The sequence below is a fragment of the Ailuropoda melanoleuca genome, chromosome 11, assembly GCF_002007445.2.
Source record: "Ailuropoda melanoleuca isolate Jingjing chromosome 11, ASM200744v2, whole genome shotgun sequence".
Taxonomy (NCBI): domain Eukaryota; kingdom Metazoa; phylum Chordata; class Mammalia; order Carnivora; family Ursidae; genus Ailuropoda; species Ailuropoda melanoleuca.
The window spans coordinates 6,927,959-6,941,407 of NC_048228.1; the positions used below are offsets into that span (position 1 = coordinate 6,927,959).

Genomic DNA, 13,449 nt, shown 5'->3' on the forward strand with positions numbered 1-13,449 from the left:
AAGGAAAGGAAAGGAAAGGAAAGGAAAGGAAAGGAAAGGAAAGGAAAGGAAAGGAAAGGAAAGGAAGAGTGAGTTTCCAAGAACTGCAGCCTTTGGTTCTTCTAAAGTCCTGGGTTGTCTGACCAGCGACCCTGCTATCCCTACCTCTGTCTGCCAGCTGGTGGCCGTGGTGGGGTCTCCCACACGTGTGTGCTTCTGAGAAAAAATGATTTGGAATGGGTCTTTGGGGTGTCTTAAATTTGGGCCACTGTGGTGAGGGATGCAGGGTGTGATGAGAGGTGAGGTGGGGTCTGGGGGGCAGCAGGAGCCATGAGCCACCCCAGGCAGGACCGGGCCCAGAGGGAGGCGAGATTTGGGTGCCCGCGGGAGAGACTCCTTCCCGAACCTCCTGCCGCCAAAGGTCCTGACATTCTGTTTTCCAGAGGATCCTTTCAAGGGATTCATCCAGCACACTTGGGATGGCTCATTTTGCCTTTCCTTCCTTTTTAGGACAACTGGCGTCTGAGAAGTGAAAGAACAGGATGCCCCCTGGGGTTGACTGCCCCATGGAATTCTGGACCAAGGAGGAGAATCAGAGTGTGGCCGTTGACTTCCTGTTGCCCACGGGGGTCTATCTGAACTTCCCTGTGTCCCGGAATGCCAACCTCAGCACCATCAAGAAGGTACGATCTTGACCTTCGAGCTTGGAACGTGGAGGGAAAGACAAACAGACGCTCAGGCTCAGATTTGAGATCCTATAAAACAAATTTCAAAAGATAAATAATATCTAAAATTGTTGACAAGCTTACAGTTAGAGCCCAGCTAGCATTTTGAATTCAGCTCCCCCCTTTATCAGGGCAGGATTAAACTCACTAGATTCCAGTGGGAGCCTGGGGTGGGGTTCCCATGGTGGCTTTTCCTTCTCTCCATGACTCTGCTATCATTTCTGGAACCGATCCCCAGCCCTGGCCACTTTAAAGAGTCTTATCAGTCTTTTCTCTGTAGAGCTGTCATCATAGTAAACATCATCTTTGGAAATAGTTTTGGGTTTTGCTGAATAATTTTCAGGGAGGATTACTGAGTCAAAGGGTTAGACATCTGGAAAGTATTTGGCCGAGATTGGCTTGTGATCTTGCTTGTCCCACTTGCGAAGTGTGGGATTTAGTGGGTCATGCCAGAGGGCAAGACCTCAGCTCAGAATTTTAAAAGCTTATACTTGGGAGCCGAACGAAAAAAAGGAAAGAAGCAATGGACCATCGAGTTTTTTGGTTTTTTTTTTCCTTTTTAATCTCCCTTCCTGGGAGATTTCTTTAAAAATTAAATTTCTTCTTCTTCTTTTTTTTTTTTTTCCATTTCAAAAGTAATATGGATGCATTGATTGGGGAAAATAGGAAAAAGTAGAAGGAAAGAACTCACCTGTGATCCAGCCCTTCTGAGAGAACCGTAGTTAGCACTTCGGCTGTTTTCTGTTTTCTATGGAGTGTTGTTTTTTGTGATAATTCTGATTACGAACTTTGAGATCTTTTTTTTCCCCCTGAGTTAACATTATAACATCTTTTTCATTAACTCTATTTTAAAGGTAATCTGATTTTTCTGAACCATGCATGCATCCTACTACGATCCCAACAGTGCGGAAATGCAAAACACACAGGGCCCTGCCCACACCCCAATTTGCCTTCAGTTTCTAAAATACTTTTATTTATCCGAGAGGCCAGCTGGTAAATATTCTAGGCTTGGCTTTGCTGGCCATCTGGTATTTATCACAACCACTCAACTCTGCCAGTGTGGGTCCAGGAGCAGCATGTGAATGAGTGGGACTGGCTGTGTTCTAGTAACTTGGGAGTGGACCAGGTTTTGCCTGCAAACCCTAGTTCCTTTGGTCAAATCCTAATCTCTATTCATTACTATGTTTGTTCGAGTCGTTTTTATGGAAATGGGCTTGAATTATATCTGCTGTTATATACCTTGGGGTTTTTTCCTACTTAGCATGTCTCTTGGAGCGTTCTGGGCCTGTTCATACAGGTATCCCTAGATTCTGGGTCATGCCCCCCTCCCCGCCGCCCCAGTGCTATCCCTTTGTGCTGATGGACCATAATTATCCATCCCTCATGGAAGAAAAACAGGGATATTCTTTTCTCGGTCTTCTCTGTGACTTAGTGGTGAACACCTTTGCACTAAAACTTGACCATTAGATGGCTCTCGCAGGGGTCCCTGGGGACGCCTCGCCCACAGGGCATGCACTGACTGCCCTAGCGGAACACAGCCCATAGAGGGTTTGACGGCTCTCTCAGCGTGTTCAGCTTTTCTGAATTCCTTGCCAACATTTAGAAATCAGAGTGATGAACCCCAGAGTGATTAGCTGGGGGGGGTGCCTGGAGGTCCTGTCCGGCCGGCTGGTTCTCCTGTGTAACATAGCGGGGACAGTGGCCAGGCTTTGAGCATGTACCAGGCACCGTCCACAGGAGGGCAGCCTTGGTGACCCCGGGGACCCATGAGGTCAACGCTCAAGGGGTCTGGAGAAGACAGGGTGTGGAGATCTTGCCTTTGCCCTCTGGTCAGGGTCGTGCAGGGTGGGACACCCAGACTGAGGCCAGGCCCCAGCCCCCTCGCGGCTCCCTGTGGCCCCGCTCGCCTCGGCCGGAGGGGCTGACCGGCCACTGTCCCCCCAGGTGTTGTGGCACCGGGCCCAGTATGAGCCACTCTTCCACATGCTCAGCGACCCCGAGGCCTATGTGTTCACCTGCGTCAACCAGACGGCGGAGCAGCAGGAGCTGGAGGACGAGCAGCGGCGGCTCTGCGACATCCAGCCCTTCCTGCCAGTGCTGCGGCTCGTGGCCCGAGAGGGCGACAGGGTGAAGAAGCTGGTCAACTCTCAGATCAGCCTCCTCATCGGCAAAGGTGACCCGCGTGCAGGTGGGCCTGCCCAGGCCTACCCTGGCGCCCTCACGCTGACCCAGCCTCCCCGCCTCTCAGGCCTCCACGAGTTCGACTCCCTGCATGACCCAGAAGTGAATGCCTTCCGCACCAAGATGCGCCAGTTCTGTGAGGAGGCGGCCGCCCGGCGGCAGCAGCTGGGCTGGGAGGCCTGGCTACAGTACAGCTTCCCGCTGCAGCTGGAGCCCTCGGCGCGGAGCTGGGGGGCCGGCACCCTGAGGGTCCCCAACCGGGCCCTCCTGGTCAACGTCAAGTTCGAGGGCAGTGAGGTGAGCCCGTGGCTCCTGCGGGGGACGCTGGCCCGTTCACAGCATCTGGACTGCGGGGCCCCCGGGGATGCTTCCCTGGGAGACTTCCCAGCCCCCCACGAGCACCCCAGGCTCGCTCTCCTCCCGGTGGCACTGGGTGGGATTTGTGGGGCATCCGTGCCTGCAAGGGGCTCGGGCAGAGGTCCCACCCGGCAAGCTGGACAAGGCCGAATGACCAGATGGCCTGGGTCATGGGTCCATGCATTCATTCGATACCTATTTCTGGGGTGTCGGCCGTGTGCCTTCATCACGTTCCGGGGGAAGGGGGGACCTATCCCAGACAAAGGGGCAGCGCCCCCCTCCATGTCCCAGAACCCGTGGGCCCTCAGGATGGAGGCCTGACCCTCCCTCCTCCCCCTAGGAGAGCTTCACCTTCCAGGTGTCCACCAAGGACGTGCCGCTGGCGCTGATGGCGTGCGCGCTGCGGAAGAAGGCCACCGTGTTCCGGCAGCCCCTGGTGGAGCAGCCCGAGGACTACACACTGCAGGTGAACGGGAGGCAGGAGTACCTGTACGGCGGCTACCCGCTCTGCCAGTTCCAGGTAAGTGCGTGGAGGAGCTGGGCCTTTGGCCCCTCTTGAGCACGATGAGACGGGCCTTTGGGGGTCACAGTAAAAGCGTCCCCTTGCGGGGCTGCTCTCCCCAGTCTTCAGGAAGTGGGTGGGGGCGAAGGGTCAGCAGGAGAGGCCTGGAAGGCCTGGGGTGGGGGGGTCAGCACCGGGGAGTCCTGGGGGGGGCGTTATGTGGGGAACGGTTGGGGCCGCTCACTCTGCCCCTCTCCACCCCAGTACATCTGCGGCTGCCTGCACAGCGGCCTGACCCCCCACCTGACCATGGTGCACTCGTCCTCCATCCTCGCCATGCGGGACGAGCAGAGCGACCCTGCCCCCCAAGTCCAGAAACCGCGCACCAAACCACCCCCCATTCCCATGAAGAAGGTGAGCCGGTGCCTTCCGCCTCTCTTCCCCTCCGTCCTTTCCTACCCCCGTCGCCCCACCCTAGAGCCTAGTGGCAATGCTTCAGGCTGGTGGTGGGTCCAGGGCTCCTCCTCTCACGCTCCTTGGTGGGTCAGTGTTGAGAGCTGGGCCTTGAGCTTGGCCGGCCACCACACCAGTGTGCCAGGGGGTGGGGAGGGGGGAGGGGGAGGGTGCTATCTGAGCTTCTCGGGGCAGCCCCCAGGCCTGGCTCTCTGGCTGCCCCTCTCATGTTCCTCCTGCCCCCTGCACTGGAGAGAGAGAGGCAGAACTCCACACCCGGCGGAGCTCGGGGGTCCTGGGACACTGCATGGCAGGTTTTCTGGTATTGTGGGCGGGCCCCTGAGCCTTATCACTGCGCGAAACACTCACCCCACCCACGAGTGGCCACAGGCCTTGCCAGGGGCCAGGGGTGCTAGCCACCAGCGCCTACCCTGGATTCCTCCACCTTGATGGCCCTGCTTCTCCCCCTCTGGCTCGCCCCAGCCTTCCTCCTTGTCCCTGTGGTCCCTGGAGCAGCCTTTCTGCGTGGAGCTGATTCAGGGCAGCAAAGTGAATGCCGATGAGCGGATGAAGGTAAAGGGGTCCTGGGGGAGGGGGATGTTTTCTGCACAAACAAGGTGGCTGTGGTCTAGAGGGGTGGCAGAGGAAGAAGGGGGGGGTCACATGAAAGCCACCTGACCACATTACCCAGCATCCCTGCCGGGGTGGTTGTGAGCACTTCAAAACAGGAAGGGGGGAGGGGAGCCGGCTGGCCGGCCGGAGAGGCTAATTCGTAGAAACCAGGCCCAGCGAGTTCTGGGTATTTGACTTGGGTGGAAGTTGTGGGGCCAGGCCCAGTCCCAGGGATGTGGGAACTCCAGGGTCTGGGAGGTGACAGGTGCGGGAGAGAGGCGGCTCCAGCTGGGCCCTGGGGCCTTGGGACTCCCAGGGGGCACTTGGGAGGTGTGTCCTCCTGGACCCCTGGAGGCCACACCGCATCTCCCTCCATCCCCAGGACAGCTTGCGAGGTGCTTGTTTTATTGTTCCATTTGCTGGACGTTACACCCGGGTCCACAGAGGCCTGGTCTCTTTGTGGAGCACTTTTTGTCGGGGTGGTTTCACAAGCAGGCGGGGCTGGGTTTCCCTGATGGCATCCTGGAGCCTTGGATGGAGGCAGCTTTCTGGCCGGGACCTGAGGGCTGTCAAGGTGGAGCTGGAGGAGGCAGGGTCGGGGTGTTCAGGTGGCATGGAATCCTTGCCTGCTCACGGGGCTCATATGACTCTGGCAGTGGGGGGAGCCCGTGGGTACCGGAGCAAGAAGGGCCCCTGGAGTTCCCAAGCCCCAGTGGGGAAACTGAGGCCCCGAGCAGGGAAGAGGCATGCCCTGGGGTCCCACAGAGTCGTGGGGAGCCCATGCATAGCCCATGGTGCCCTTCCCTTCACCCCGTGGCCCCTCGTCCCACTCAAGCCGTCAGCTCTCCCCTTTGGCGCCGCTTTCTTCTGAGTGGGAAGTGGGATTCCCATGTGAAATGAGGACGTTTCAGGAGCTTTGAGCCTCCGGGGGAGCAGGAGGACCTCAGGGGAAGCGGGAGGCTGGGCCTCTGCCACCTGGCGCTGACTCCGGCACCTCCCCTAGCTGGTCGTGCAGGCGGGGCTGTTCCACGGCAACGAGACGCTGTGCAAGACAGTGTCCAGCTCGGAGGTGAGCGTGTGCTCAGAGCCCGTATGGAAACAGCGGCTGGAGTTTGACATCAACATCTGTGACCTGCCCCGCATGGCCCGTCTCTGCTTTGCACTTTACGCCGTGATCGAGAAGGCCAAGAAGGCTCGCTCCACCAAGAAGAAGTCCAAGAAGGCGGTGGGTGGGCCTGGCTGGGAGGCTGGGGCCAGGCCTCCGGGAGGGGGCACACTGCGGCCCAGGGCCACTCCCGTTCCACTCCCAGCAGGCTGGCATCTCGGGGATGGGGGATGGGGCCAACTCTCCCTCCCCAGCCCTCCCTCCACCATGTGACGGCTCTGGGTCCCAGGGCTGATGAGCAGGTGACTCGGAGGCACCTGGGAAGCTGGAGGCCTCGCTCTGGGGTGGAGGGACAAACGCACTGTCCTCACAGGCAGCAGGGTGTCCTGAGTCAGCAGCCAGCGGGGAAGGAATGGGGGTTGGGCACTGAGTCACCAGGCCCAGGATGTGACTGGCCACTGAGCCCCACTAACTGACCCCACTGCCGAGCTGGGCCAGCCTCCTGGGGCTGGTGTGGTTTGTTTGGGGGTTTTCTCAAGAAGCCGGGGGTAGCCGAGAGGGGGCTGACCTTGCTGGCTTCCTCACAGGGAGTCTGGGTGAGGGCAGGGAAGCTGGGCCTGGAGGTGACGCCCGTCCTGCCGCTGAGCACACGGAAGCTCTGCGGCGGCTGGCCCTGACCTGCCCGTGGTCTTTCCCAGGACTGCCCCATCGCTTGGGCCAACCTCATGCTGTTTGACTACAAGGACCAGCTCAAGACCGGTGAATGCTGCCTGTACATGTGGCCGTCCGTCCCAGGTCCACCCAGGCGGAAGGGGGAGGCGCGGGGGAGCGGGCTCTGGATGGTGGCATTCCCCAGACAACTCCCGTGTGTCCCTGTGTCCAGACGAGAAAGGGGAGCTGCTGAACCCCACGGGGACAGTGAGGAGTAACCCCAACACGGAGAGCGCTGCGGCCCTCGTCATCTGCCTCCCCGAGGTGGCCCCCTACCCTGTGTACTACCCCACCCTGGACAAGGTCAGCCCCCTCGCCTTCCAGGGTCTGGGAGGGTCCAGAGGCTGTGGGGCTGAAGACGACTGTCTTGACCCTGCTTCCCCCCGCCCATCCCCTGAGTTGTCCAGGGCTGGGGTTTGGTCACCACACGTTTGGGGACTTCCTTAACTCTCTAGAACCCTCCTGTGCTCTAGAGCAATGGTTGTCTGTCAGGGCCACTAGGCTCCCCAGGGGACTCGGGGCAATGCCCAGAGACACTTTTGGTTGTCAGAGCTGGTGGGAGAGATGTTCCTGGCATCTACGGGGTGGAGGCCGGGGATGCGGTGCATAGGACGGCCCCCGCTGGCGGGAGTCGCAGGCCCCCGACCCGGGGCCCTGCCAGGGCTGGCCCAGGGTGTGGGGTCTCCGCTAAGATAGGGCCACTCGTTGCAGATTCTGGAGCTGGGGCGGCACGGGGAGCACGGGCGCTTCAGCGAGGAAGAGGTGAGCTGGGGGCCGTGGGCGGCGGGGCGCCCGGCTGGGCCACAGCTCCCCCTGCCTGCACCCCTCAGCAGCTACAGCTGCGGGAAATCCTGGAGCGGCGGGGGTCCGGGGAGCTGTACGAGCACGAGAAGGACCTGGTGTGGAAGATGCGGCACGAGGTCCAGGAGCGCTTCCCCGAGGCGCTGGCCCGCCTGCTGCTGGCCCACGTGGGGAGTGGGGAGGGGTGGGGGGAGGGCCTCCTGCCCGGCCCGCACCTTGACCGGCACCTCGACCGCTGGCTCCCCCCAGATGCTCTACCTGCTGGGCTCCTGGCCCGAGCTGCCCGTCCTGAGCGCCCTGGAGCTGCTGGACTGCAGCTTCCCCGACCGCCACGTGGGCTCCTTCGCCATCAAGTCTCTGCGGAAGTTGACGTGCGTCCCCCGCCCGGGGCTCCCTGCTCCTCGGGAGGGCGGTTTGGTCCCCCCTGCCCTGGACGGTGGAGCCCGTGCCCGGGGAGGACCGAACCTTGCCCGGGGTCTGCTCAGGTGAGGCCGGCCTCCCCTCTCCGCAGGGACGACGAGCTCTTCCGGTACCTGCTGCAGCTGGTGCAGGTGCTCAAGTACGAGTCCTACCTCGACTGCGAGCTGGCCAAGTTCCTGCTGGCGCGGGCCCTGGCCAACCGCAAGATCGGCCACTTCCTCTTCTGGCACCTCCGGTACTGGACCCACCGGGGCCCCGGGGAGGAGGGGCCCTGGCCTGGCGGCCTCCCGCTCCTGCCGGCCGGGGCGCGGGCCGGCCTGGGCGCAGGCCTGCCGGGCCTGAGGCTCAGCCGTCCGTTCGTCCCCCAGCTCCGAGATGCACGTGCCGTCCGTGGCTCTGCGCTTCGGCCTCATCATGGAGGCCTACTGCCGGGGCAGCACCCACCACATGAAGGTGCTCGTGAAGCAGGTGAGGATCGGCCCCCGGCCCCGCCCTTGGCCGGGCGGCCAGGCGCTGTCTGAGCGGGGTCGGCCCCTTTGGACCCCCCCGGGGGGGGGGCCCCGAGGCTCAGAGCCTGCCCCTCCTGGCCTCCACACGCCGCCACCGCCACCGCCACCATCCCGCTCTCCCTGCCAGGGGGAGGCGCTGAGCAAACTGAAGGCCCTGAATGACTTCGTCAAAGTGAGCTCCCAGAAGACCACCAAGCCCCAGACCAAGGAGCTGATGCACGTGTGCATGCGTCAGGAGACCTACCTGGAGGCCCTCTCCAACGTGCAGTCCCCGCTGGACCCCAGCACCCTGCTGGCTGAAGTCTGGTGAGCACCCCCCCACCCCCGGTCTATCCCCCCCACCAGAGGTCCCGCAGAGCGGCCCCCGCTGACGGCTCTGCGGCCTGCAGCGTGGAGCAGTGCACCTTCATGGACTCCAAGATGAAGCCCTTGTGGGTCATGTACAGCAACGAGGAGGCAGGCAGCGACGGCAGCGTGGGCATCATCTTTAAGAACGGGGACGGTGAGCGGGCGGGGCCCCCCACACATGCCCTCGGGGGATGGGGAGGGCGGGGGGCCTGGGCCAGGCGGGGAGTGGAGAGCCCACCCGCAGCTCGTGCTTTTCCTTCCGCGGCGCCTGCCCAGACCTCCGCCAGGACATGCTGACTCTGCAGATGATCCAGCTCATGGATGTTCTGTGGAAGCAGGAGGGACTGGACCTGAGGTGAGGGGCCCTCCTGTCATCCGTTCGCACTCGCAGCGGGCCTAGGACCCTGTGCCCTTGGAGGAGTCCTCTGTCAAAGCCAACGCTGCCGCCTCCGTGCAGAAAGGGGTTGTTCTAAGAAGAGCAGAGACCAGTCTAAGATTAGGGCCAAGGAGGGCGACGGGGCCACAGAGTGAGGGAGGGAAAGGCCAGGCCTGGCGCTCAGCATGTCTTGCTCCATTGTTTCCTTTGCCCCAAGCATCCCTGGCCTCCTGCCCCATCTCGGGAAGCAGTGGCATCTTCTTGCAGACCACCTGGACTTCTCTCTGAGCAAACATGAGCTCGGCCAAAGTGCCGCCGTTCCCTCTGCGCATCCTGGGTGCTGGTGCTGACCTGTCCAAGGAGCCTTCCCCCGGCTTTCCGGGCATCAGGGACTCCTCGCCAGCACCTCTCTCCTCCCTTGTGGCATCTCCTGGGGCTGTTTTGGCTTTCTTGGGCTCCTCTGGGTGGGGCGGGCTGTCAAGTCGCCCCAGGGACAGCCCATGATCTCAGCGGTTTCCCTGCCTCTCCTCCCCCACCCCGGCTAGGATGACCCCCTACGGCTGCCTCTCCACGGGGGACCGCACTGGCCTCATCGAGGTGGTGCTTCACTCAGACACCATCGCCAACATCCAGTTGAACAAAAGCAACATGGCGGCCACAGCTGCCTTCAACAAGGATGCCCTGCTCAACTGGCTCAAGTCCAAGAACCCTGGGTAGGTTCTGGGCTCTGGGGACAGACACCCTCTCCTCTCCAAGAGTCCCGTTTAGGAGTCAAAGGGGAGGGGCAGGGCCCGTGACAGTCTCCACGGCTTCCTGGCTCAGCCGAGGACCAGGTCTGCTCTGGTGGGGTGGGTCGGGTCTCCATTCCCCCGGGAATGCCCTGTGCTGACCACTCTCAGCTCAGGGACAACCACCACCAGTGAGTCTGGGCTCACCAATCTGCAGCTTGAGCCGCTGAGCGGAGTGGTTCTTTGGAATCACTCATGCAGCTGTTCGTAGCTAGCTGCTTGACCGGCCTGGCTGGGCCCCCGGCACGTGTCTCTCCGTGGCCTCCCCTCCGTGAGTAGACCGGCCTTGGCTTCCTTCCCTGGCAACGGGCTAGGTTTGAGAGCTGCCACGTGTGTTAAGGTCCGGGCTGTGGGATGAACCCAACACCGCTTCCTCCCTGTCCCGTCGGTACAAGCAAGTCATAAGGCAGATTCAAGGGGAGGGGACACAGACCCCACCTCTTGGTAGAAGTTGCTGGGAAATGGCACGGTCACGGTTTCGAATCCCCCTTCCCACCAACACATACACAGGGAGGCCTTGGATCGAGCCATCGAGGAGTTTACCCTCTCCTGTGCCGGCTACTGTGTGGCCACTTACGTGCTGGGCATCGGAGATCGGCACAGCGACAACATCATGATCCGCGAGAACGGGCAGGTAGGGGCAGAGCGGGCTGCCACGCGGACGTGCCCATCGCCCTCCAGGCTTCCTCTCCCCCCACCCCCGGCACCCCCTTCCCCGACCAGGGCACTTTCCTCTCTGACCGCTTCAACTTCCCTCTTCTTAGCTCTTCCACATTGATTTCGGCCACTTTCTGGGCAACTTCAAGACCAAGTTTGGAATCAACCGTGAGCGAGTCCCGTTCATCCTCACGTATGACTTTGTGCACGTGATCCAGCAGGGGAAAACGAATAACAGTGAGAAATTTGAAAGGTGAGGGTGCTGGAGGGTCCCAGGCCGGCGCGGGGGCAGGTCTTGTAGGGAGAGGCCGGGGCTGTGGGTGGACCCAGAGCCCCGCCTCCCACCGCCTCACCCCTGCAGGTTCCGGGGTTACTGTGAGCGAGCCTACACTATCCTGAGGCGCCACGGGCTGCTCTTTCTCCACCTCTTCGCCCTGATGCGGGCTGCCGGCCTGCCTGAGCTCAGCTGCTCCAAAGACATCCAGTATCTCAAGGTAAATGCCAGGGTAGGGCCCTGCCAGGCACACCTGGTAGCCCTCAAGTCCCCAAGGCCTGCCCCTGAACACGGTGGACCCCACAGGGCACTCCCGGTGTGAGGTCCTCATGACCCCCGGGACCCAGCCGCGGGGTCTGGGGACGTCAGCCTGGTTCCTTTGCTGATGTGTTGGCCCCCTAACCCCTCGGCTGACCCTCTCTTCCCCACGGGCTGCAGTGGTTCCACTCAGACAACAGGGCTGAATTAGATATATTCCATCTTCGTTTAAAAATGCTTTTCCCTTCGTGTCTTTTCAGTGTGGGAGAAACTGGGGGGGTCAGGTCGGCCACGAGCCCCTCCTTGGTGCCCAGTTCATGCAGAACGAAGCTGCCCCCTCCTCCCCTCCCCCTGGAGTTTATTTCCAGTGCAGAAGGCGAGGCCACCTGTGCACCCCTGGCTTCTGGGGTGGAGTCAGCATCTTGCCTGAGGGTGGGTCAGGAGGCCCGTCTTGGTTTGGGATCAGAACAGAGAGCTGTTCCCAGGAGAGTGTTGGTGGCTGTCTCCAGATTCCCTTCCTGCAATTCTTTCAGGAGGAAATTTACAATATTGGGGGGGAGGGTTGCCCCCTCCCCGGGGTTGGGGTTGAGCTCACTGCTTTGATGGCTTTGCCTCAGGACTCTCTGGCGTTGGGAAAGACGGAGGAGGAGGCTCTAAAGCACTTCCGAGTGAAGTTCAACGAAGCCCTCCGGGAGAGCTGGAAAACCAAAGTGAACTGGCTGGCCCACAATGTGTCCAAAGATAACAGGCAATAGCAGCCCGGGAACCACCACCTTGGGAACCGGGCACCAGGCCCGCCCAGCCGTCCTTTGGGGCCGGAGAGCCTGCCCGGCACCCCTCGGGCAAGAACGTACACAACTGCCTTTTGTTTACACTGGTTATTTATTTATGACTTGAAATGTTTCAGGAGCTAAACAGCCATAAATGGAAATGCATCCTTTGTGCAGGGGAGGGGCGCCGTCCTCCAGCGCTCCCCCCCCATCCGAGCCCCAGGCTCTGATGAGGAGACACTGTGAGTTGGGCACTTCCGAGGCTGCATTGTGCTAAGGACTGTAACCAGAGTCTTCCAGCTGGTGAATCGGGCCCCAGCAAAGACTGCTCTCCTCGCCGCCGGGAAGCCTGCCTTTTTCCCGGGCTCCTGCCAGGCTGCACAGAGCTTGGCGCCTGGTGGTCACCCTGGTGCCTGCCGTGCAGACAGGGCGCCCACGACTCCGTCCCCCCCTCCACCTTCGTGCTCTCCACTGACTGAGCGCTGGGCAGCTCCCAGAGGAAGCCTGGGTACCCTCTAGATTCAGGGATGCTTGCTTTCCACTTTTAAAGTGACTCTTGGGTATGGGAATCCTCTCATCTCTCTGCTGTAAAGCGATTTTGTTTTGCGGGTAAGAAAGAAAATAGCCAAACTACTCATTGAACCTCGATGGCTCAGAATGGCCTCAGCCCCATAAAGTATAATATATACTGGTCCTCAAGACATTAAAAAGATTTGAGCTTGATTGAGCTCAACTACGGATCAAGGCACATGCAGGTCAGAGTACTCGTGCAATTATGTGTCTCCTGCCTCGTAAAGCAGGTTTTGAGGACGGGACTTGATCTCCAGAACTCTCCCCTTTAACCTGCTGTGAGCAATCAGGTATCAGAAATATGGGGTTGGTCTGTGATGGAATGTTTTTCTCTGACGGTACCTGGCTTGAAGCCGTTCAGGCTTCGCCTTCAGTGGACCTGAAGAGCTCTAGAAATGCCAGGTTCCTGGGCTCCTCCCGGCCATGTGAAGCTGACTCTGGAGAGGGAGCTAGGAATCTGGGCTTCTCGAAGCCCACGGGTGAGCCTAATGTGTTAGCAGCCGCCTTGGGCCCCACCCAGCTCCACTACTGGTCTCTCTAAGGCCTTGCAAGTCCTGGGAGGGCCAGGAATGGCTGCCCTCTGGACAGGTGCATGGCTTTAAAAAAAAAAGGACCCAGGTGCCGACCTTCTTTGGTTCATTAGAGGTGCAGTCCGTAAGCAGGGAGTGCCACCCCCAGAACACCACTGACCACACTCTTGTCCCCAACTAAGTGCTGAATTCATTCACCCCACCTCGCCGGTTTGGAAATAGGAAAAGCCGAGTGTATGTCTCTATGTTATGTTATTTATTTAAACGAGTCTGTCCTGGCGTTCTGGTTCGGGTACATGGCCTGTGCGCCTGGTGAGAAGAGGTTTTTTGTTTTGTTTTGGGGGTTTTTTTAGTCTTTTAATGTTTCTGTATGGGGAAGTGAGTTCAACACAACCAATGTGGGTTGAAGACGGGCACCCTGTGAAGGCTTGATGGAGAGGTAAAAGCCTACTAAAAGAAATAAAAGCCTTTTTATGTCGTGTTCTCAGGTCAAAAAACAAAAACAAAAAACAAAAAAAGAGGA

At 60.1% G+C, this 13,449-nt stretch overlaps 1 protein-coding gene across 1 annotated transcript in view; it reads left to right on the forward strand.

Moving 5' to 3' along the window:
- Positions 1-13,409, forward strand: part of PIK3CD (phosphatidylinositol-4,5-bisphosphate 3-kinase catalytic subunit delta) — a 49,902-nt gene extending 36,493 nt beyond the window's left edge. Inside the window, exons 3-24 of the mRNA XM_034671182.1 lie at positions 490-662; positions 2,649-2,877; positions 2,953-3,182; positions 3,583-3,762; positions 4,009-4,158; positions 4,681-4,770; positions 5,813-6,034; positions 6,613-6,709; positions 6,798-6,928; positions 7,337-7,387; positions 7,456-7,588; positions 7,632-7,797; positions 7,938-8,081; positions 8,215-8,314; positions 8,483-8,661; positions 8,745-8,857; positions 8,980-9,058; positions 9,625-9,792; positions 10,378-10,501; positions 10,632-10,777; positions 10,886-11,018; positions 11,674-13,409. Coding sequence (XP_034527073.1) covers positions 522-662; positions 2,649-2,877; positions 2,953-3,182; positions 3,583-3,762; positions 4,009-4,158; positions 4,681-4,770; positions 5,813-6,034; positions 6,613-6,709; positions 6,798-6,928; positions 7,337-7,387; positions 7,456-7,588; positions 7,632-7,797; positions 7,938-8,081; positions 8,215-8,314; positions 8,483-8,661; positions 8,745-8,857; positions 8,980-9,058; positions 9,625-9,792; positions 10,378-10,501; positions 10,632-10,777; positions 10,886-11,018; positions 11,674-11,811 — 3,144 coding nt within the window. The 5' untranslated portion in view covers positions 490-521 and the 3' untranslated portion in view covers positions 11,812-13,409. The remainder of the gene's footprint in view (positions 1-489; positions 663-2,648; positions 2,878-2,952; positions 3,183-3,582; positions 3,763-4,008; positions 4,159-4,680; positions 4,771-5,812; positions 6,035-6,612; positions 6,710-6,797; positions 6,929-7,336; positions 7,388-7,455; positions 7,589-7,631; positions 7,798-7,937; positions 8,082-8,214; positions 8,315-8,482; positions 8,662-8,744; positions 8,858-8,979; positions 9,059-9,624; positions 9,793-10,377; positions 10,502-10,631; positions 10,778-10,885; positions 11,019-11,673) is intronic.
- The last annotated feature ends 40 nt before the right edge of the window (positions 13,410-13,449 follow it).